This window comes from Triticum urartu, chromosome 5A (genome assembly GCF_056163025.1).
Source record: "Triticum urartu cultivar PI428250 chromosome 5A, HENAU_Tu73, whole genome shotgun sequence".
NCBI classification, from domain to species: domain Eukaryota; kingdom Viridiplantae; phylum Streptophyta; class Magnoliopsida; order Poales; family Poaceae; genus Triticum; species Triticum urartu.
The window spans coordinates 605,842,835-605,868,289 of NC_141877.1; the positions used below are offsets into that span (position 1 = coordinate 605,842,835).

Below are 25,455 nucleotides of genomic sequence, written 5' to 3' on the forward strand. Positions count from 1 at the left end.
GAGTGATTGCAGATGTTTTCAGCGATTTGAGCCTGCAATGTGGTTTGTTTTTCTTGTTACACAATGAAACCGAATATTTTACCCCTTGACCCTTCCAAAGAGGTTTTAACTTCACATCGAGCTTATGTGGGAGTGCGGTGAGCAGCAGATGAACCAATAAAAAATATATTTGGACCTCCATGCCAGACGTTACACACCTGATGTTTTTCTTTTTCTTGTTCAATTATTTTGCGGCTGTTCGTCTTCCTTGAGCAACCATGGCGGCTCGCTTACTGGGTAAACACGTCATCCGTCCGATCGGTGACGGAGCATCAGTGGAGCCATCTACGGCAGCATTAACGAGCTGATTGTGTTAGAGCCCAACCTTCACATCAACATGATAATTAATGTCGCCTATCCTAGGCCTTGGATAGGAGGCTATTCTTAGATTTTTCTTTTGAGGTATTTTCTATGCTTTGTGATTTCATTCATGTTTTAGTGGCAGCTGCATTTTCTCCGTGAGCCCAGTCTCCAGTTACACGACATGACATTAAAATACACACTGTCTGAAACAAAAGGATTCTAAACAAAACATCCAAAGATGTGACCTCATTGACCTCGAGTAATCTAAGGAAACACGTTCTAAAACTCCTGCCAATACTAAAAGCTTCATGTATCTTATAAAGCTACCAAGTCATTTGCTCCGGTATAGAAATTAGAGAAGCATCGAGTTTTTCGCTTTGCAAGAGCAATAACAATAGTGGGGTTCCTAGAATTAACTTCAAAATGGCACACCAAACTAGTAGAAACGGAAGGCTAAATTATGATTCAAGAACTACACATAACACAGTACGCGTGTATAGATAATGGGCAGTCCCATAAAGAGCAAAAGATACAACAAGGAGAATAGAGGATTTTAAACTCTACAAGGACAACTTGATGACCATTATTGGTATTCAGTGTAGTGCACTTACACAACTGGAGCGGCTAAAAGTCAAACACTAGAACATCCTAACAGAAGATTCATAGTAACAATATATTACATGCTTCAGTTAACCCAACCAGGCAGCATATGTATTGCATCATAGGTAGTAAGGTAATTAAGCAAAAACAACAGTGTTACACTAGCATATCCAACAGAGCTAGCTACGCAAAGGCAACCATGTTACATAGTAGTTCCTCCGTCCCACAACATAAGATGTTTTGACAAGCAGTTTTAACTTGCAAAAACATCTTATTGTGGGACGGATGGAGTAATACATTTATATGAACAGAATAAGAGAAAATTCATGGTATTAATACATTATAAATGCTTCAATTAACCCAACCAGGCAGCATATGTATTGCACCATGTATACGTAGTAAAGATAAATAAGCAAAAACACAAGTGAGATTGGCATATATCGAGTCTAACAGAAAGCTAATAAAAGGCAACCATGTTACGAAATATTAAGAGAGCTTCCTCTAGTTATCTGCTGGCATTTCTTTTTCTTTTCTTTTTTCCCTTTTGCGATGCAGTTGGCCTTTCAAGGTATTTGGAGAAGACAGTTGAAAGTTCGGTGGCATTAGGAAACTTGTTAGCGTGAGCATCCACACCCACAAACTCACATGACCGTAGACGTGCATGGTTCATGTCTACCATGATCATCCACCCATTACCATAAAATTCCTCCTCCGTTAACAGACAACACAGAACATCGGGGTCATCCAAGCTGATGGTTGGGAACTCAGGAAGACGCTGATCTATGTGCAGATCCCTGTAACCAGCTTGCGCCCAGAGAGAGTCCAGGTTGATCTCACGATGTAGCTTCCACTCAAACTCGGATTTCAAAGTCCAACTGGTGATTTTCTTCGGAGTCTGCTGCTGCTGCCCTTGCCTTTTTCTATCACGAAGCTCAAGGCATCGGCGGCAGCGACCAGGGACTCTGTCATGGAAGTCATTGTCAATGTGGACAAAGCAGATCTTGCCTTGGCTGATGGACACACTTTGGAATCTCTCCGGGAAGTACCTTTCAACCCGTACCTTACCACGGTACTCTTTTCCTCCAGGGAAAGGCACGGAGCAGAGCGACGGGGAGTCTATGTTTTCGGAGAAGTCACATAGCAGGACACCGCTGAAGTAGTCGACCCAGCACAGGAAACAGCCGTCGAAAGCGAGCACATTGTCGGTTGACCAGAGTTCGGGGAACTGGCCGCCATTGCCCGGGTCCAATTTGGGGATGATTTTCCACCTTCCAGTCTCGGAGTTGAAGACGCAGAGTTCGGCACGCATGCCCTTTCTTTTGGGGTAGACATTGAGGTCGGCAACAATGTAGTGGTCCTCCGCGAGCTGCAGGATGCCTGTGGTGAGGTCATCCGTCAGGAACGGCCTTCTACTGTACTCGGCGAAGGGAGGGAGACCCTGCACCAAGGGGCGAGGACCGCCGGCCTTGTAGACGAACAGATCTGCCGGGGGCTCCCGGCAGCAACTCCGGCTCGGGTTGGAGATGTCGAAGAGGACGATTTCCTTGACTTTTTTCTGCGGGTTGGAGATGTCGAAGAGGACGAGGTTGTTGTCGGTTGCCCGCAGGAAGGAATAGGCGGGCCGGGTGTCTAAGAGGGTGCTTGGATCCAAGGGACTATTTTTAGTCTGACTAAAAATAGTCACTTTTAGAGGCTAAAGTTCCAAGCACCCCTGACTAAAAAGAGGCTAGAACTACTTTTGAGGCTAAATTTTTTAGTCAAGGGCACCCTACTAAAATATGGATTAGCTCTCTCTCTCCCCTCATTTAATTCCTCTCTTTAACACAGCCGGTTCCCCTCATGTTCCCTCGTCTCCCCCTCGAGCACTCCTCTCCCACTCCCTCTGTTCGTGCGAGGACGAAAGCAGCGGGCCTTCGCAGGAGGCGCCGGGCACCCGCAGGATGCGCCGGCGACCGCCTCCACCTCCGCTGATCCCCGCCGGCTCGGCCTACCGCTGCGCCTCCGCCTACTGCCGTGCCTCCCGCCTCCGCCTACCCGTTTAAGGTGAGACTGAAGGCCAAGATCCATCCGCCATGGACGGCGCCCGTTCGATTTCTTTAGTTTTGTGCTTGTTTTTCCATTAATCGGATGAGAGTCTTGTCTCAGATCCATCCGCCATGGACGACGCCCCGTTTGATTTCTTGTCTCAAAAGGAATCGTCTGGTGTTGTGGCGGAGGCCATGGACGGCGAAGGGTGGGGCTTGACGCCGCCTCGTCTCCGGCGTGATAGTTCCGGCGGCCGCGTTCCGAGGGTCGGGAACGTCGCCGCACCGCGCATGGACCTGGGGAACCTTGACCTCAACGCCGACTGCGGCGCTGCCTCGTACCCCGACATGACCATGTACACGCATATCCTTCAACGGGACAGCGGCTCCGGTCAAGGTTCCCCCCCACAGAGGGCAAGATCAGATGGCTTGCCGCTGCGAGGTCATCCACCTCGCCAAGGTCTGTCCGTAGCGAGGGCACCAGGTGCTCGCGGCAAGGCCGTCGTGGTGCCGGGCGAGGTGATGCTGCTGCCATGCGAGTTGCTGCACGTCGTGGGGGTTCAAATGGCGCGGGCTGCAGCAGGCAGCCGCAGGTAGCGGCGATTCTGGTGGATGATGATGACGGCATTGAAGAAGACGAAGATGAAGATGAGAACACACTGAACCAGCATAGGAAGGTATACAATTTTCTTTGAAATTCTGCTCGCACCATCTATCTATTATATAATTAAAACAAGAGGTAAACAAGCCATCACGTTTATCCACACGGACTAAATTATCTTGACCGTTAATTTTTAAAATAAACGGATGAGATTTAAAGACATAAGCGTTACATACAAATATTATGTGTATGCATTATTTTGCACACAAGAACTCTGGCACGTACATATATCTTTTTTTAGTTGGCACGTACATATATCTACGATGGAAAGTGCAACCACGATCGGAAAAGTAAACCTAAAACTTTACTATCCCACTATTACGTGTGTGTACAAGCAAATAAGGGATAATCTGGATGGATCAAATTTTACCGTCTGGAAGAGAAAAATTATGTTTCTCCTCACTACTGAGAACATTGATTATATAATATCTCAATCTAAGCCTACCCGACCATCAGAGGAGGTTGAAGATGAGGAAAAGGAAAACTACCGTGAGGAAATTACTCAATGGACTAAGGACAACAAAAAGGCTAGAGTGTTTATGCTTGGATCCATGTCTGATTCTCTAGCCGGAGAATATGAACCAGAGGAATCAGCTCGCAAAATAATGAGGAGATTGGAAAAGGACTTTGGGGAAGTTTCACTTATCAAAGTTCTTAGCTTGGTGAATCAGTTTTTGACTGCGAAGATGACAGAAACCACTGCTGTTAGTGCACATCTGAATAAATTATGTGTGCTAGTAGAGGAACTAAAGAATGCTGGGTACCCTTTCCCTGAAGAAGTTCAAGTTATGGTTGCTCTTAACTCTTTGCCAAACTCTTGGGAACAATTTAAAATATCCTTTTGTCATACTGAGCGTGTGCTAAACATGAGGACGCTAAGGCATCATCTACTCATGGAAGAAGACAGGAAGTCCACACAAGGGAAAGAAAGAAGGTCTCAACATGATGAACTACACCTTGGTGAGGACAAGTCTTCAAGCAAGAGGAATTGGCAAAAGAGGAAATATGGGACAGATTTGAGGGATAAAATAAATCAGAAGCGTGGTAGGAATGATTACAATGGAAGAAACTCAAATCAGAAGGTTGACAAGAGGAAATTTAACTGCCATAATTGTGGTGAACAAGGACACTTCAGATCTGAGTGCACTAAGAAGAGGAAGCCAGATGATAAGAAGTATAACAACAACCAGTCCAAGCATCAGGATAATAGAAGGGGAAATTCTTCACCTGATGGTATGTCACATGTTTTTGTATGTTCAGAATCTCTATTTACAACTTCCTTGTCAAATAGTTGGGTGGTTGATTCTGGCTCCACCTCACACATTGCAAGAGATAGGAATTCCTTCTGTTCATTTAAACCAATACAAAACTAGATATATTTATCTAGGAACAACATCAAAGGCAGATATACTAGGAATTGGGGACTATAATCTAAAACTCCCAAGTGGAGGAATATTACTCCTTAAGAATACTGTATTTGCTCCAGATATGAGGAAAAATCTCATATCGGTATCTAGACTAGAATCTGCAGGCTTTGATGTTAACTTTAGCAATGGGAAGGTTAAAATATTGCTAAAAGGAAAATTAATACAATCAGGGAACCGCGTAGAAGGCCTCTATTATATTGAAGATATTTCCGATATTGATGCTATGGACAGTTTAGTTGCTGAAAACCACTCCATTGTGAGGAATATAGCCGGAAATGACAATTGTTCCGAATCCGAGGAAGTAGTAAATGACTCTACCGGTAATCTTTCAAGCCAAATCCCTGACATAAATATGGAAGAAACTCCCTCAACTAGTATGCCTAGAAGAAGTGGGAGGAACACACAGACACCATCTTATTTAGATGATTATTTTGTGTTTCTAGGGGAAGTACACTCTAAAGTGTCTTTAGAGGAAGAACCTAAAACTTACAAACAAGCAATTGATTGTGAGGAATTTGGACTATGGTTGGAAGCTATGCAGGAAGAACTAAACTCCATGGAAAGAAATGGTGTTTGGGAACTTGTTGATTTACCCCAAAACCGTCAGGCCATAGGATCTAAATGGATATTCAAAAGGAAACTCAATGCTTCAGGAGGTGTGGAAAAATATAAAGCTCGATTAGTTGCTAAGGGATATACACAAAAGGAAGGAGTAGACTTTGTGGAAACATTTTCTCCTGTTGCAAAGTTCACTTCTATTCGCATCTTATGTGCCTTAACTGCTTATTTTGATCTTGATCTCCATCAAATGGATGTCAAATCTGCTTTTTTAAATGGTTATTTAAAAGAGGAAATCTATATGACACAACCAGATGGTTTTGTGGAAAAAGGAAATCGGAATAAAGTATGTAAGTTAAAAAGATCAATCTATGGTTTGAGGCAGGCTTCTAGGCAATGGAATACCTTATTTGATGCTGCAATCACATCATATGGTTTCTCTATGATGGAAGGAGACCACTGTATTTATTTCAAAATAGTGGGAGGAAACTTTGCATTATTATCATTGTATGTCGATGACATTTTAATTGCTTCAAACCATAAGGGAGCCTTCATGGAAGTGAAATCTTGGTTATCATCTACTTTTGATATGAAAGATTTGGGGGAAGCCTCTTATGTTTTGGGGGTGGAAATACATAGGGATCGGAAAAGGAAAGTTTTGGGGCTGTCTCAAAAAGCTTATCTCAAAACTGTTTTGAAACGATTTTCTATGGAAGATTGCAAACCTGCAAATGTACCAATGATAAAAGGAACTAAACTTAGTGAGGAACAATGTCCTAAAACTCCTAAGGAAATAAGGGAAATGAAAAATATACCTTATGCTTCTGCTCTGGGGTCTCTTATGTATGCAATGTTGTTTACAAGACCAGATTTGTGTCACACCGTTGGAATGTTGAGCAGATTTTAGAAAAAACCCGGGGAAGCTCATTGGAAGCAAATAAAATATGCTATGCGATATATAAAAGGAACGATGGACTTTTCTCTTTGCTTTAATGGTGATAATCTTCAGCTGCAGGGATATACTGATGCTGACTGGCAGGGAGACCTTGATGAAAGGAAGTCGACGTCAGGTTGTCTATTTACTTTGGCTGGAGGTGCTATCTCTTGGAAGAGCAAGAAACAAACTTCTGTGGCGCAGTCTTCTATGGAAGCAGAGTACATTGCTGCGAATGAAGCTGTAAAAGATGGCGTTTGGTTGAGGAACTTTCTGGTTTCTCTAGAGATAGTTGAAAATGCGTCCGATCCGGTCACTGTTTATTGTGATAATCAAGCTGCGATTAAACTTTCCAAGGATCCCAAGTTTCATAGCAGGGCTAGACATATTGAGGGAAAGTATCATTATATTAGAGATGTAATAAATAGGCTGAAAACTGTTCGGCTTGCATTTTTGCCTGGTACTGATATATTGGCAGATCCACTGACTAAACCTCTTAGTCAGGAATTGTTTTGCAAACATGTCAGAAACATGGGCCTTAGGATTTTTGATTGAATGTTTTTCAGACAAGTGAGAGGTGTAGGATTTTTTGGTGTCTTCCAAAACATTATATACTACATTTATTTGGTTGATGAATGAAATCATACGGAATTGGTGTATGAATGATTGGTACAAATATTTGCAATTGAACTTGAGGAAATTTACTCAAGGAGCTGGGTACAAACTATACTGGAATACAGTGTGTATATGTACAGTGGAATTATTTGACTGGGCACAATATATGTTTGGAATTGGCTAGGCTATTTACAGGTTCAGCTCTGTAGACTGATAAGTCTACACGTTTAAATAGGAATCGTATACTATGTAAACGTGGCATATATCTCACATATATGTGCTTAGGGATAAGAAGAAATTTGACTCGGAAAATAATCAGTTATGATCATGGTTGGTTAATTCGATTAGGAGTCTAATTGAATTCTATCCGGATACGGATTTGAATTTTCAGAAATATGAGTATAAATATGTCCCTACCCTCTAGCTTCATATACGCATTATGAACCGCACCACGGATTTGGCGGAGGAATTAGAAGATAGATAAACATACTCATGCTATATTATTTTCAACAGGAGACCCCTTGTGGAGGAGCCGCGAGGGTGAAGGACACGTAGCAGGAGCAGCCGCAGTCAATGCGGAGTCGAGCGGCGGTCTTGTTCTTGCTGACAACCAGACGAGCGGCGTCTAGGTCCTTGTGGCAGCGGGTGCGGCCCATGCGATCCAACATCGCCCAGTCGGGGAAGACGGTGGTCTCCTCCATCACCCAATCGGTGAAGACGTCGGCCTCCTCTTCCTCCTCCTCCGCCATCTCGCAATCGGAGAGGACGAACGTCTCCTCCTCATCCGAGCTTGGCACGGCTTCGATGGGCAGAATGGCGATTGGGATCGGGAATAAAGCAGCCGCCGCCTCCCAAACCCTAGGCCACGTAGTGACTTGCGTATATATAGCTAGCGCGCGCTAATACACGTTGATTGATCGGATCGGTCAACTCACGAAGCAAAACCGGCGTAGTACTGCCGCAGGCTCGTATCGAGCCTGTTTTGATTTTGTATTGCTTCTTTTTTTTTAGCATCAATACAGACACAAGCGCTCATATACATGCGCATACACTCACCCCTATGAACGCACACACGCACATCCTAACCACAGTGGTACTTTTTTTAAGCATCAGTACAGACACAAGCGCTCATATACACGCGCATACACTCACCCTTATAAACGCGCATACACTCACCCTACCCTTATGAGCACCTTCGAGAGACTGAGCCGACATATCATTTTGAGATTTACGAAGTCATCGTAGGCGTCTCGTCGTCGACGGGAACATCTCCTCCCACTGAAAGCGCATCGCCGGAAATCCTGAAATAAATCCAGAAATAATGCAGGATACCACTGTCCACCTAACCAACTCAACCACAGGTTGATTCGCAACCACAGTGGTACTACAAAGTTACAGGATGCACGCATATATGTAGTACTACTCGGATACTAAAGCAATGCTACTCGGATACTAAATCCTACACGGATACATACAAACCTATACACACGTACACGAGGTTAATTACGACGTGTTTAATTCTAACACTATAAATACTGCCATTGCTTGATACAGTAGGATTTTGCGTCGTTGGTTGCTCTTGCTCGCATGTGCATGACGGCCTTATAAGAATATATTTTAAAATGTGAACATTTCTTGCTAATAAGAATATATTTTTAAATGTGAACACTTTTTAGAATTATATGAACAATTTTAAATTGCATGAAAAACTTTAGTTGCACAAAAAACTCTTTAAAAACTTACTACATTATTTTTTCCAAACATAAAAATTTTGAATTATTTAAAATATGTGATTTTTTTAAAATGAATATTTTTAGATTCATATGATTTTCTATATGTGTGAATATTCCTATATAAAAGCCGAGTTCTTGGTGTAGTGAAATCCTCTAGCACGTGACACTCTGACTTGGATGTTTGATTTGCAGGTTCCACCAAGTTGTTCCGGATTGGAAGCCGGCGTTTAGCGGGATAGGGTAATTCAAGCCATTGAGGAATCTTGCCAATTGAAATATCGTGGTTTGCCGATTACAGATGGTGAGTAGCAAATTATAAAAATCTGTATCCAAATACAGAGTAGTCGGCATAATTGAATAACAAGAACCGAAACTGGGTTTTTTACCAGCAAAGTAAAAAAGTCAGAGCTGGTGGATGGGGAGGGACGGGAAAGAATGGTCACAGACTCAAGTTATACCAACCGGGCCACATTTCAAAAAAAGAAAAGGAAAACTATCACGTAAAGTTAAAAAAACTATCAAGTACTTATAAGGCTTCCCTACAGGCTTATTACTAGAGCACCAAACAAATTCAACCAAATAAAATGGAGCAACAGACATATTTCGTGTCTCATCAATGTCAGGTATGTCAAAGGGGTGCAGAGAACATCACGCATCTACTCTTCACGTGTGAGCGAGCCTAACAGGTTTGGAAGTTTCTCGGAATTCATGATGTTGTAGAAAAAGAACTTTTTGTTGATCAATCAGGGTCCATCATTTTGGAGGAGATCCTTCGTCACACCCCAGCATCGTCACCGGCTCTCGAACAAATTGGTGTGAAGGAAATTGTTTCAGCGGGTGCCTGGTACATTTGGTGGCAAAGGCGTGAACTTGTCAATGGACAGCAAGTAGCTTTGCGGGCTAGAACAGCCGTCGCTATTCAGGCTTTCACCTCAAACCATTCTACCGGGCGAGTAGTGAAGTCACATCAAATTTCATGGGCAAAGCCACCGCGGGGTTAATATAAACTTAACATTGACGTTGCTTTCTCTGAGGACGGGATGGGTGCTACTGGAGCAGTCATTGGCAATGGTCGTGGCGAGGCTGTAGCGGGAGCAGCTGAGAAAAATTTCTGTAAGTCTGGCTACGGCAGAAACACGAGCCCTTGAAAAAGGACTGGTTTTAGTGGACCAATTGGGGTGCTCTCCAGTAGTGGTCGAATCGGATTCTATGGTGGTTATCCAATTATGTAATGCTGCAACAGAAGTCCTAACTATGCGACAATTCTGGCGGAATGTTTCGTGGCGGCACAAAGGATAGGGAATAGTCTTTCCAACACTGTCCAAGGGATGTAAATAAGGTGGCTCATACTATTGCTAAGCATGCTTTTGACTCAAATAACTTTATCATGCCTTTTGTAATAGATGATGTGACTAATTCGATCTTGCAATAAAGAGCCATGAGGCAGAGTGGGGCGTTTTGGAGCTCGGCCTCCAAAATTTGGGGAAAAATTGAAATTCAAACTTCTCAGTTTCAAAAAAACCTGAAAAGAATTGTACAAGTAAATAAGGATGTGATGTATAGGTGTGCAAAATTTTAGAATCAAATATCTTGAAATGCGATCTGTGAAAAAAAAAGGGCAAATTCATGGACTTTGAGGGTGAATAATGCATCTACTAAAAAGCCTCAAAGTTTTTTTTTGAATGACTCGTTTTAACGTGTTTCGTCCTGAAAATTTGCACACTTGTGCATTATGTCTCTAAGTATGTGTGTAATTTTTCAAAAAAGTAATTAAATGTGCAAATTTGAATTTAAATTATTTAAAATCCAGCCTCCATGGAGGCCGAGCTCCATTGAGCATTTCCACACAATGCATTCCTTGAAAAAAACTGGAGGAACAGACAAAAGCGTTGTAGAGCAATGCAAAATCACAGCAGACCAGTCACGCACAAATCAGTTGGTGTACACTCAGCAACCAGGAACTGACGACGCTTCTCGTCAGTTGCCTCCAGCGGGACTGCAGTAGTGTCAGGCCCAGAGATATGGATTGAAGTCTAATATAGACTTTATGGTTGTAGAGGTCGTAGGAAATCGAACCCTTACTTCTAAATCTCTTAAGTCTGTACCCTGTACTTTTTGATCCCGGTTATTTTTAACGTTGATGCCCTTAGGAGGGAATTTGATGACGTGGCACGAAGACCCTACGAAGCTTGGATTTAAAAAAAAAGTGAGACCAACCTAAAGGCTAACCTTTGTCGGCATTTTTTATAGAAGAAACTCCGCGGGCATCATACACGTCCTCACTAAGCTTGGATTTCTAAACACACATGCATGCATGGTTTTTATCTGCATGGATCGATGGATGGATAAATGGACGTCGGGAACGAGTTGGCTGGCGGGAAGCCGCGGAACAAGTTCCTCCCGTACGCGGCCCGTGCATGTGGACGAGCGCACCCCACGCGTAGCTGCGGGCGTACTGCTCCAACCCGGCGTCCCATGCACGCCAGCGATGCTTGGCAGACTCGGAGCAGGAAGAGCAGCGGCACCTCCATCTCCATGTAAGAGAGGAGGAGAAGCACGTGGACGAGCCATGCCATTGCCACGCACTGGAGGCGTTTGTTTCCGCCCGGCCGGAGGCGACCCACTTCGTCCCACCCACGATTCGCACAGATACAGAAACGTGGGGTCTCTGGTGGACGGCGTGCGCGGCGAGGCACGAAGGCGCACTGCATGGTGGACGGGACGCCAGCGTGAGCGTGACGACGAGCAGTAGCACGCTCGAGGCTCACCTCCGAGGCCGGCGCCGTGCACAGCGCACTCCGTCCGAGGTGAGTGTGATGCACATTGGCGCAACATACACCACGTCCGAGGCTGACGTCCTGCTTACTCGCCTCCGAGGCAGCCATCGTGCAGCCGCGCTTGCTCGCCGTCCAACTGCTGCATTTTTCTGTGTGAGCCGTGAGAGCATCTCCATTAGGGCCCCCAAGACGCCCCAAGCATCTTTTTTTAGTACCGGCGGATAAAAAACGTCCCAGCCAGGCCCCCAGGACATCGTTTTTCGTCGGATTTTACGAAAATTAGCGCCGGCACGTCCACCCCGCACCTAGCCCGCCGGGGGTCAGCTGGGGACGCCGGCATTGCTTTTTGCAGGCGCTGCCCCACTTGCCAGCCCCTCTCTCTCCCCTCTCCTTTCCTTTCTCTCTATTTCTTTATTTTTTCTCCTCTCTCCTCTCCTTTTTCCTTTCGCCACCTACCACCCACCATCGCGGCCTCCTCCTCGCCGCCGCACGCCAGGGGGCGCGCCTCCGCAGCCTCCCCTCGCCCTCCCCTCGCCGGCCACCGCGGCCCCGCTCCCGCCGGTGGCCGCCTTCCCTGCTGCGGCCTCCTCTCGCCCTCCCCACGCCGATCGACTCGTCGCCCCCGCCGCCCACTCGTCCTCCGCGGCGCAGCACCAGGGGCCGGTGCTCTCGCTGGCGTTCCTCTCCAAGCTGCTCGACGCCGTGGACGCCCTCGCCAGGCCCCCTGCCGACCGCCTCGCCGCCGACCTACTCGACCGCTCCGTTAAGGCACTCGACGTGCTCAACGCGGTCTCCCTCGCACTCGCCTCGCTCCGGAGCTCCCACCGCGCCGCGCTCACCGCCGCGTCCTGCTTCCTCGCCGCCGATGCGCCGCTGCTGCACCGCCGAGGAGGCCTGGGACGCGCCGAGGAGGAAGCGGAAGGGCCCGGAGCTGGACGTCGCGAGGAGCATCGGCGGTAATGGTGGCAGCCCATGGAGCTGCCCTCCTCCCTCGACGTGCTGTAGGAGCTCGGTTCGATGCCGGGGCCGGACGTGGCCTGGGGCGGGCGCGAACGGGGCAGCCGTGGCCTGGACGGCGGGCGCGGCAGGCGAGGGCGCGGCCTGGACGGCGGACGCAGCGGGCGAGGGCGCGGGCTCGCTGTGTCGTTCCTCCCTTGGGAGTGGACACGGCTGGAAAGAAATTCATCCTCAAGCCAAAATTTCCGTCGGCAGCCCCCCAAGCGGCGAAAAAATGCCTTCTGGGGGGCCGAACGGCTGAAGATGCCCTGAGCTTTGGGTTCCATCGACGCATCATGTCCACATATGCATGCTGAGGCAGCACAGCAGCCGTCCCCATGGAGAGTATGGACTATCGTGCCAGCCAGCCAGCCGTGGCAGCGGATGTTGGGGAACGTAGTAATTTCAAAAAAATTCCTACGCACACGCAAGATCATGATGATGCATAGCAACGAGAGGGGAGAGTGTTGTCTACGTACCCTCGTAGACCGCAACGGAAGCGTTGACGCAACGTAGAGGAAGTAGTCGTACGTCTTCCCGATCCGACCGATCCAAGCACCGTTACTCCGGCACCTCCGAGTTCTTAGCACACGTACAGCTCGATGACGCTCCCCGGGCTCCGATCCAGCAAAGCTTCGGGGATGAGTTCCGTCAGCACGGCGGCGTGGTGACGATGATGATGTTCTACCGACGCAGGGCTTCGCCTAAGCACTACAACGATATGATCGAGGTGGAATATGGTGGCAGGGGGCACCGCACACGGCTAAGGAACGATCACGTGGATCAACTTGTGTGTTCTAGGGTGCCCCCCTGCCCCCATATATAAAGGAGCAAGGGGGAGGCCGGCCGGCCCTTGTTTGGCGCGCCAGGAGGAGTCCTCCTCCTAGTAGGAGTAGGACTCCTACTAGGAGGGGGAAAGAGGTGGAGAGGAAGAAGGAAAGGGGGGGCGCCGTCCCCCTCCCCTAGTCCAATTCGGACCAGGGAGGAGGAGGCGCGCAGCCCATCTCTGGCAGCCCCTCTCTCTCCACTAAGGCCCACTAGGCCCATTACTTCTCCCGGTAGGGTTCCGGTAACCCTCCGGCTCTCCGGTTTTCTCCGAAATCACCCGAAATACTTCCGGTGTCCGAATATAGCCGTCCAATATATCAATCTTTATGTCTCGACCATTTCGAGACTCCTCGTCATGTACGTGATCACATCCGGAACTCCGAACTAACTTCCGTACATCAAAATGCATAAACTCATAATAACTGTCATCGTAACATTAAGCGTGCGGACCCTACGGTTCGAGAACAATGCAGACATGACTGAGACAAATCTCCGGTCGATAACCAATAGCGGGACCTGGATGCCCATATTGGCTCCTACATATTCTACGAAGATCTTTATCGGTCAGACCGCATAACAACATACGGTGTTCCCTTTGTCATCGGTATGTTACTTGCCCGAGATTCGATCGTCGGTATCCAATACCTAGTTCAATCTCGTTACCGGCAAGTCTCTTTACTCGTTCCGTAGTACATCATCTCGCAACTAACTCATTGGTTGCAATGCTTGCAAGGCTTATGTGATGTGCATTACTGAGAGGGCCCAGAGATACCTCTCCGGCAATCGGAGTGACAAATCCTAATCTCGAAATACGCCAACCCAACATTTACCTTTGGAGACACCTGTAGAGCACCTTTATAATCACCCATTTACGTTGTGACGTTTGGTTGCACACAAAGTGTTCTTCCGGCAAACGGGAGTTGCATAATCTCATAGTCATAGGAACATGTATAAGTCATGAAGAAAGCAATAGCAACATACTAAACGATCGGGTGCTAAGCTAATGGAACGGGTCATGTCAATCAGATCATTCAACTAATGATGTGATCTCGTTAATCAAATAACAACTCTTTTGTCATGGTTAGGAAACATAACCATCTTTGATTAACGAGCTAGTCAAGTAGAGGCATACTAGTGACACTCTGTTTATCTATGTATTCACACATGTATTATGTTTCCGGTTAATACAATTCTAGCATGAATAATAAACATTTATCATGATATAAGGAAATAAATAATAACTTTATTATTGCCTCTAGGGCATATTTCCTTCAGTCTCCCACTTGCACTAGAGTCAATAATCTAGATTACACTTTAATGAATCTAACACCCATGGAGCCTTGGTGTTGATCATGTTTTGCTCGTGGAAGAGGCTTAGTCAACGGGTCTGCAACATTCAGATCCGTATGTATCTTGCAAATCTCTATGTCTCCCACCTAGACTAGATCCTGGATGGAGTTGAAGCGTCTCTTGATGTGTTTGGTCCTTTTGTGAAATCTGGATTCCTTTGCCAAGGCAATTGCACCAGTATTGTCACAAAAGATTTTCATTGGACCCGATGCATTAGGTATAACACCTAGATCGGATATGAACTCCTTCATCCAGACTCCTTCGTTCACTGCTTCTGAAGCAGCTATGTACTCCGCTTCACATGTAGATCCCGCTACGACGCTTTGTTTAGAACTGCACCAACTGACAGCTCCACCGTTTAATGTAAACACGTATCCGGTTTGCGATTTAGAATCGTCCGGATCAGTCTCAAAGCTTGCATCAACGTAACCTTTTACGGTGAGCTCTTTGTCACCTCCATATACGAGAAACATATCCTTAGTCCTTTTCAGGTATTTCAGGATGTTCTTGACCGCTGTCCAGTGATCCACTCCTGGATTACTTTGGTACCTCCCTGCTAGACTTATAGCAAGGCACACATCAGGTCTGGTACACAGCATTGCATACATGATAGATCCTATGGCTGATGCATAGGGAACATCTTTCATATTCTCTCTACCTTCTGCAGTGGTCGGGCATTGAGTCTTACTCAACTTCACACCTTGTAACACAGGCAAGAACCCTTTCTTTGCTTGATCCATTTTGAACTTCTTCAAAATTTTGTCAAGGTATGTGCTTTGTGAAAGTCCAATTAAGCGTCTTGATCTATCTCTATAGATCTTAATGCCTAATATGTAAGCACCTTCACCGAGGTCTTTCATTGAAAAACTTTTATTCAAGTATCCCTTTATGCTATCCAGAAATTCTATATCATTTCCAATCAGCAATATGTCATCCACATATAATATCAGAAATGCTACAGAGCTCCCACTCACTTTCTTGTAAATACAGGCTTCTCCGAAAGTCTGTATAAAACCAAATGCTTTGATCACACTATCAAAACGTTTATTCCAACTCCGAGAGGCTTGCACCAGTCCATAAATGGATCGCTGGAGCTTGCACACTTTGTTAGCTCCCTTTGGATCGACAAAACCTTCCGGTTGCATCATATACAACTCTTCTTCCAGAAAACCATTCAGGAATGCAGTTTTGACATCCATCTGCCAAATTTCATAATCATAAAATGCGACAATTTCATAATCATGATTCGGACAGACTTAAGCATCGCTACGGGTGAGAAGGTCTCATCGTAGTCAACCCCTTGAACTTGTCGAAAACCTTTTGCAACAAGTTGAGCTTTGTAGACAGTAATATTACCGTCAGCGTCAGTCTTCTTCTTGAAGATCCATTTATTCTCAATTGCTTGCCGATCATCGGGCAAGTCAACCAAAGTCCATACTTTGTTCTCATACATGGATCCCATCTCAGATTTCATGGCTTCAAGCCATTTTGTGGAATTTGGGCTCACCATCGCTTCTTCATAGTTCGTAGGTTCATCATGATCTAGCAGCATGATTTCCAGAACTGGATTGCCGTACCACTCTGGCGCGGATCTCGCTCTGGTTGATCTACGAGGTTCAGTAGTATCTTGTCCTGAAGTTTCATGATCATTATCATTAGCTTCCTCACTTGTTGGTGTAGGTGTCGCAGAAACAGTTTTCTGTGATGTACTACTTTCCAATAAGGGAGCAGGTACAGTTACCTCGTCAAGTTCTACTTTCCTCCCACTCACTTCTTTCGAGAGAAACTCCTTCTCTAGAAAGGATCCATTCTTAGCAACGAATGTCTTGCCTTCGGATCTGTGATAGAAGGTGTACCCAACAGTCTCCTTTGGGTATCCTATGAAGACACATTTCTCCGATTTTGGTTCGAGCTTATCAGGTTGAAGCTTTTTCACATAAGCATCGCAGCCCCAAACTTTAAGAAACGACAACTTTGGTTTCTTTTTAAACCATAGTTCATAAGGCGTTGTCTCAACGGATTTTGATGGTGCCCTATTTAACGTGAATGCGACCGTCTCTAAAGCATAACCCCAAAACGATAGCGGTAAATCAGTAAAAGAAATCATAGATCGCACCATATCTAGTAAAGTACGATTACGACGTTCGGACACACCATTACGCTATGGTGTTTCGGGTGGCGTGAGTTGCGAAACTATTCCGCATTGTTTCAAATGTACACCAAACTCGTAACTCAAATATTCTCCTCCACGATCAGATCGTAGAAACTTTATTTTCTTGTTACGATGATTTTCAACTTCACTCTGAAATTCTTTGAACTTTTCAAATGTTTCAGACTTGTGTTTCATTAAGTAGATATACCCATATCTGCTTAAGTCATCTGTGAAGGTGAGAAAACAACGATATCCGCCACGAGCCTCAATATTCATCGGACCACATACATCTGTATGTATGATTTCCAACAAATCTGTTGCTCTCTCCATAGTACCGGAGAACGGTGTTTTAGTCATCTTGCCCATGAGGCACGGTTCGCAAGTACCAAGTGATTCATAATCAAGTGGTTCCAAAAGTCCATCAGTATGGAGTTTCTTCATGCGCTTTATACCGATATGACCTAAACGGCAGTGCCACAAATAAGTTGCACTATCATTATCAACTCTGCATCTTTTGGCTTCAACATTATGAATATGTGTGTTACTACTATCGAGATTCATCAAAAATAGACCAATCTTCAAAGGTGCATGACCATAAAAGATATTACTCATATAAATAGAACAACCATTATTCTCTGATTTAAATGAATAACCGTCTCGCATTAAACAAGATCCAGATATAATGTTCATGCTCAACGCTGGCACCAAATAACAATTATTTAGATCTAATATTAATCCCGAAGGTAGATGTAGAGGTAGCGTGCCGACCGCGATCACATCGACTTTGGAACCGTTTCCCACGCGCATCGTCACCTCGTCCTTTGCCAGTGTTCGCTTAATCCGTAGTCCCTGTTTCGAGTTGCAAATGTTAGCAACAGAACCAGTATCAAATACCCAGGTGCTACTACGAGCTCTAGTAAGGTACACATCAATAACATGTATATCACATATACCTTTGTTCACCTTGCCATCCTTCTTATCCGCCAAATACTTGGGGCAGTTCCGCTTCCAGTGACCAGTCTGCTTGCAGTAGAAGCACTCAGTTTCAGGCTTAGGTCCAGACTTGGGTTTCTTCTCCTGAGCAGCAACTTGCTTGCCGTTCTTTTTGAAGTTCCCCTTCTTCTTCCCTTTGCCCTTTTTCTTGAAACTAGTGGTCTTGTTGACCATCAACACTTGATGCTCCTTCTTGATTTCTACCTCCGCCGCTTTCAGCATTGCGAAGAGCTCGGGAATAGTCTTATTCATCCCTTGCATATTATAGTTCATCACGAAGCTCTTGTAGCTTGGTGGCAGTGATTGGAGAATTCTGTCAATGACGCAATCATCTGGAAGATTAACTCCCAATTGAATCAAGTGATTATTATACCCAGACATCTTGAGTATATGCTCACTGACAGAACTGTTCTCCTCCATCTTGCAACTATAGAACTTATTGGAGACTTCATATCTCTCAATCCGGGCATTTGCTTGAAATATTAACTTCAACTCCTGGAACATCTCATATGCTCCATGACGTTCAAAACGTCGTTGAAGTCCCGATTCTAAGCCGTAAAGCATGGCACACTGAACTATTGAGTAGTCATCAGCTTTGCTCTGCCAGACGTTCATAACATCTGGTGTTGCTCCAGCAGCAGGCCTGGCACCCAGCGGTGCCTCCAGGACGTAATTCTTCTGTGCAGCAATGAGGATAATCCTCAAGTTACGGACCCAGTCCGTGTAATTGCTACCATCATCTTTCAACTTTTCTTTCTCAAGGAACGCATTAAAATTCAACGGAACAACAGCACGGGCCATCTATCTACAATCAAACATACATAAGCAAGATACTATCAGGTACTAAGTTCATGATAAATTTAAGTTCAATTAATCAAATTAATTAAAGAACTCTCACTTAGATAGACATCCCTCTAATCCTCTAAGTGATCACGTGATCCAAATCAACTAAACCATAACCGATCATCACGTGAGATGGAGTAGTTTTCAATGGTGAACATTGTTATGTTGATCATATCTACTATATGATTCACACTCGACCTTTCGGTCTCCGTGTTCCGAGGCCATATCTGCATATGCTAGGCTCGTCAAGTTTAACCTGAGTATTCTGCGTGTGCAAAAACTGGCTTGCACCCGTTGTAGATGGACGTAGTGTTGAAAATATGCCCTAGAGGCAATAATAAATTGGTTATTATTATATTTCCTTGTTCATGATAATCGTTTATTATCCATGCTATAATTGTATTTATAGGAAACTCAGATACATGTGTGGATACATAGACAACACCATGTCCCTAGTAAGCCTCTAGTTGACTAGCTCGTTGATCAATAGATGGTTACGGTTTCCTAACCATGGACATTGGATGTCGTTGATAACGGGATCACATCATTAGGAGAATGATGTGATGGACAAGACCCAATCCTAAGCATAGCACTAGATCGTGTAGTTCGTACGCTAAAGCTTTTCTAATGTCAAGTATCATTTCCTTAGACCATGAGATTGTGCAACTCCCGGATACCGTAGGAAAGCTTTGGGTGTATCAAACGTCACAACGTAACTGGGTGACTATAAAGGTGCATTACAGGTATCTCCGAAAGTATCTGTTGGGTTGGCACGAATCGAGACTGGGATTTGTCACTCCGTGTAAACGGAGAGGTATCTCTGGGCCCACTCGGTAGGACATCATCATATGCGCAATGTGACCAAGGAGTTGATCACGGGATGATGTGTTACGGAACGAGTAAAGAGACTTGCCGGTAACGAGATTGAACTAGGTATTGGATACCGACGATCGAATCTCGGGCAAGTAACATACCGATAGACAAAGGGAATTGTATACGGGATTGATGAAGTCCTTGACATCGTGGTTCATCCGATGAGATCATCATGGAACATGTGGGAGCCATCATGGGTATCCAGATCCCGCTGTTGGTTATTGACTGGAGAATGTCTCGGTCATGTCTGCATGTCTCCCGAACCCGTAGGGTCTACACACTTAAGGTTCGATGACGCTAGGGTTATAAAGGAAGCTTGTATGTGGTTACCGAATGTTGTTCGGAGTCCCGGATGAGATCCCGGACGTCACTAGGAGTTCCGGAATGGTCCGGAGGTAAAGATTTATATATAGGAAGTCCTGTTTCGGCCATCGGGACAAGTTTCGGGGTCATCGGTATTGTACCGGGACCACCGGAAGGGTCCCGGGGGTCCACCGGGTGGGGCCACCTACCCCAGGGGGACACATGGGCTGTAGGGGGTGCGCCTTGGCCTACATGGCCCAAGGTCACCAACCCCAAGAGGCCCATGCGCCTGGGGAAACCCTAAAGGAAGAGTCCCAGCAGGGGAAGGCACCTCCTAGGTACCTTGGGGGGGAGGACTCCTCCCCTGGCCGCCGCCCCCTTGGAGATTGGATCTCCTAGGGGCTGGCGCACCCCCCCCTTGGGATCCCTATATATAGTGGGGTAGGAGGGCCTCTCAAACATACCTTTTGCCTTTGGTGCAGCCCCTCCCTCTCTCCCAAGTTCTTCTCCTCTTCTGCGGTGCTTGGCGAAGCCCTGCAGGATTGCCACGCTCCTCCATCACCACCACGCCGTTGTGCTGCTGCTGGATGGAGTCTTCCTCAACCTCTCCCTCTCTCCTTGCTGGATCAAGGCATGGGAGACGTCACCGGGCTGTACGTGTGTTGAACGTGGAGGTGCTGTCCGTTCGGCACTAGGATCATCGGTGATTTGAATCACGACGAGTACGACTCCATCAACCCCGTTCACTTGAACGCTTCCGCTTAGCGATCTACAAGGGTATGTAGATGCACTCTCCTTCCCCTCGTTGCTAGTTTCTCCATAGATAGATCTTGGTGACACGTAGGAAAATTTTGAATTTCTGCTACGTTCCCCAACAGTGGCATCATGAGCTAGGTCTATTGCGTAGATTCTATGCACGAGTAGAACACAAAGTAGTTGTGGGCGTTGATTTTGTTCAATATGCTTGCCGTTACTAGTCTTATCTTGATTCGATGGCATTGTGGGATGAAGCGGCCCGGACCGACCTTACACGTACTCTTACGTGAGACTGGTTCCACCGACTGACATGCACTAGTTGCATAAGGTGGCTAGCGGGTGTCTGTCTCTCCCACTTTAGTCGGATCGGATTCAATGAAAAGGGTCCTTATGAAGGGTAAATAGCAATTGGCATATCACGTTGTGGTCTTTGCGTAGGTAAGAAACGTTCTTGCTAGAAACCCATAGCAGCCACGTAAAACATGCAAACAACAATTAGAGGACGTCTAACTTGTTTTTGCAGGGTATGCTATGTGATGTGATATGGCCAAAAGGATGTGATGAATGATATATGTGATTGATCATGTTCTTGTAATAGATGATCATGGAGCCCCAAGATGAAGATCAAAGGAGCTATATGATATTGGCCATATCATGTCACTATTATTTGATTGCATGTGATGTTTATCATGTTTATACATCTTGTTTGCTTAGAACGACGGTAGTAAATAAGATGATCCCTCATTAAAATTTCAAGAAGTGTTCTCCCCTAACTGTGCACCGTTGCTACAGTTCGTCGTTTCGAAGCACCACGTGTTAATCGGGTGTGATAGATCCTTACGTTCACATACAACGGGTGTAAGACAGTTTTACACATGCAAAAACACTTAGGGTTAACTTGACGAGCCTAGCATGTACAGACATGGCCTCGGAATACAGAAGACCGAAAGGTCGAGCATGAGTCGTATAGAAGATACGATCAACATGATGATGTTCACCGACGTTGACTAGTCCGTCTCACGCACAGATCGGACACGGCCTAGTTGACTCGGATCATGTAATCATTTAGATGACTAGAGGGATGTCTATCTGAGTGGGAGTTCATAAGATGAACTTAATTATCCTGAACATAGTCAAAAGATCTTTGAAAATTATGTCGTAGCTCGCGCTTCAGTTCTACTGTTTAGATATGTTCCTAGAGAAAATTTAGTTGAAAGTTGATAGTAGCAATTATGCGGACTAGGTCCGTAAACTGAGGATTGTCCTCATTGCTTCATAGAAGGCTTATGTCCTTAATGCACCGCTCAGTGTGCTAAACCTCGAACGCTGTCTGTGGATGTTGCGAACATCTGACATACACGTTTTTGATAACTACATGATAGTTCAGTTAAACGGTTTAGGGTTGAGGCACCAAAGACGTTTTTGAAACGTCACGAAACATATGAGATGTTTTGAGGGCTGAAATTGGGATTTCAGGCTCGTGCCCACGTCAAGAGGTATAAGACCTCCGACGATTTTCTTAGCCTACAAACTAAGGAGAAAAAGCTCAATTGTTGAGCTTGTGCTCAGATTGTCTGAGTACAACAATCATTTGAATCGAGTGGGAGTTGATCTTCCAGATGAGATAATGATGTTTCTCCGAAGTCATTACCACCAAGCTGCTAGAGCTTCGTGATGAACTATAATATATCAGGGACATGTATGATGATCCTTGAGATATTCGCGATGTTTGACACCACAAAAGTAGAAATCAAGAAGGAGCATCAATTGTTGATGGTTGGTGAAACCACTAGTTTCAAGAAGGGCAAGGGCACGAAGGGATACTTCATGAAACGGCAATTCAGCTGCTGCTCTAGTGAAGAAACCCAAGGTTGAACCCAAACCCGAGACTAAGTGCTTCTGTAATAAGGGGAACAAACACTGGAGCAAAATTACCCTAGATACTTGGTAGATTAGAAGGCTGGCAAGGTCAATAGAAGTATATTGGATATACATTATGTTAATGTGTACTTTACTAGTACTCCTAGTAGCACCAGGGTATTAGATACCGGTTCGGTTGCTAAGTGTTAGTAACTCGAAATAAAAGCTACGGAATAAACGGGGACTAGCTAAAGGTGAGTTGACGATATGTGTTGGAAGTGTTTCCAATGTTGATATGATCAAGCATCGCACGCTCTCTCTACCATCGATATTGGTGTTTGCATTGAGCATAGACATGATTGGATTATGTCTGTCGCAATACGGTTATTCATTTAAGGAGAATAATGGTTACTCTGTTTATTTGAATAATACCTTCAATGGTCTTACACCTAAAATGAATAGTTTATTGAATCTCGATCGTAGTGATACACATGTTCATGCCAAAAGATAGTAATGATAGTACCACCTACTTGTGGCACTGCCACTTAAGTCATATCGGTATAAAACGCATGAAGAAGCTCCATGTTGATGGATCTTTGGGCTCACTCGTTTTGAAAAGTTTGAGACATGCGAACCATGTCTATTGGTGTATATGCATGAAGAAACTCCATGCAAATGGACCGTTTGGACTCACTTGATTTTAAATCACTTGAGACATGCAAATCATACCACATGGGCAAGATGACTGAAAGCCTCGTTTTCAGTAAAATGGAACTAGAAAGCAACTTGCTGGAAGTAATACATTTTGATGTGTGCGGTCCAATGAGTGCTGAGGCATGTAGTGGATATCGTTATGTTCTTACTTCACAGATGATTTGAGTAGATGTTGAATATATTTACTTGATGAATTACGAGTCTGAATTATTGAAAGGTTCAAGTAATTTCAGGGTGAAGTTGAAAGATCGTCGTGACAAGAGGATAAAATATCTATGATATGATCATAGAGATGAATATCTGAATTACGAGTTTGGCACAGAATTAAGACATTGTGGAAATTGTTTCACAACTGATACAGCCTGGAACACCATAGTGTGATGGTGTGTCCGAACATCATAACTGCACCCTATTGGATATGATGCATACCATGATGTCTCTTATCGAATTACCACAATAGTTTATGGGTTAGGCATTAGAGACAACCACATTCACTTTAAATAGGGCACCACGTAATTCTGATGATATGACACCGTATGAACTATGGTTTAGAGAAACCTAAGCTGTCATTTCTTAAAAGTTTGGGGCTGCGACGCTTATGTGAAAAAGTTTCAGGCTGATAAGCTCGAACCCAAAGAGGATAAATGCATCTTCATAGGACACCCAAAATAGTTGGGTATACCTCCTGTCTCAGATTCGAAAGCAATAAGGGATTGTTTCTAGAATCGGGTCCTTTCTCGAGGAAAAGTTTCTCTCGAAAGAATTGAGTGGGAGGATGGTGGAGACTTGATGAGGTTGTTGAACCGTCACTTCAACTAGTGTATAGCAGGGCACAAAGAGTTGTTCCTGTGGCACCTACACCAATTGAAGTGGAAGCTTATGATATTGATCATGAGACTTCGGATCAAGTCACTCCAAATCTCGTGGGATGACAAGGATGCGTACTACTTCAGAGTGGTACGTAATCCTGTCTTGGAAGTCATGTTGCTAGACAACAATGAACCTACGAGCTATGGAGAAGCGATGGTGGGCCTGGATTCTGATAAATGGCTTGAGGCCATATAATCCGAGAGAGGATCCATGTATGAAAACAAAGTGTAGACTTTGGAAGAACTACTTGATGGTCGTAAGGCTGTTGAGTGTAGATGGATTTTAAAAGGAAGACGGACAATGATGGTAAATGTCACCATTAAGAAAGCTCGACTTGTCGTTAAGATGTTTTCTGACAAGTTCAAGGAGTTGACTATGATGAGACTTTCTCACTCGTAGCGATGCTAAGAGTCTGTTGGAATTATATTAGCGATTACTTCATTATTTATGAAATCTTGCAGATAGGATGTCAAAACATTGTTTCCTCGACGATTTTCTTGAGAAAAGGTTGTGTGTGATACAACCGGAAGGTTTTGTCAATCCTGAAAGATGCTAATAAGTATGCAAAGCTCCAGCAATCCTTCTGAGGACTGGAGTAAGCATCTCGGAGTTGGAATGTATGTTTTGATGAGATGATCAAAGATTTTGGTATATACAAAGTTTATGATAAACTTGTATTTCCAAAGAAGTGAGTGGGAGCAATATAGAATTTCTGATGAATATATGTTGTTGATCGGAAATGACGTAGAATTTCTGGAAAGCATATAGGGTTATTTGGAAAGTGTTTTTCAATGGAAAACCTGGATTAAGCTACTTGAGCATTGAGCATCAAGATCTATAAGGATAGATCAAAACGCTTAATGGTACTTTCAAATGAGCACATACCTTGACATGATCTTGAAGGTGTTCAAGATGGATCAGTCAAAGAAGGAGTTCTTGCCTGAGTTGTAAGGTATGAAGTTAAGACTGAAAGCTCGACCATGGCAGAATAGAGAGAAAGGACAAAAGTCGTCCCCTATGCTTAAGACGTAGGCTCTACAGTATGCTATGCTGAGTACCGCACCTGAAGTGTGCCTTGCCATGAGTCAGTCAAGGGGTACAAGAGTGATCCAAGAATGGATCACAGTACAGCGGTCAAAGTTATCCTTAGTAACTAGTGGACTAAGGAATTTTTCTCGATTATGGAGGTGGTGAAAGAGTTCGTCGTAAAGGGTTACATCGATGCAAGCTTAACACCTATCCGGAT

The 25,455-nt window shown here is 44.9% G+C and overlaps 1 protein-coding gene across 1 annotated transcript; it reads right to left on the minus strand.

The window, feature by feature from the left end:
• Positions 1-1,447: 1,447 nt before the first annotated feature.
• On the minus strand, positions 1,448-8,008 carry LOC125527779 (uncharacterized). Its single transcript, XM_087524633.1, has 3 exons — positions 7,673-8,008; positions 2,480-2,571; positions 1,448-2,434 (listed from the first exon to the last, which is right to left on the minus strand). The coding sequence occupies exons 1-3, from the start codon at positions 7,908-7,910 to the stop codon at positions 1,448-1,450; spliced, it is 1,317 nt and encodes a 438-aa protein (XP_087380759.1). The 5' UTR covers positions 7,911-8,008.
• Between the last annotated feature and the right edge of the window lie 17,447 nt (positions 8,009-25,455).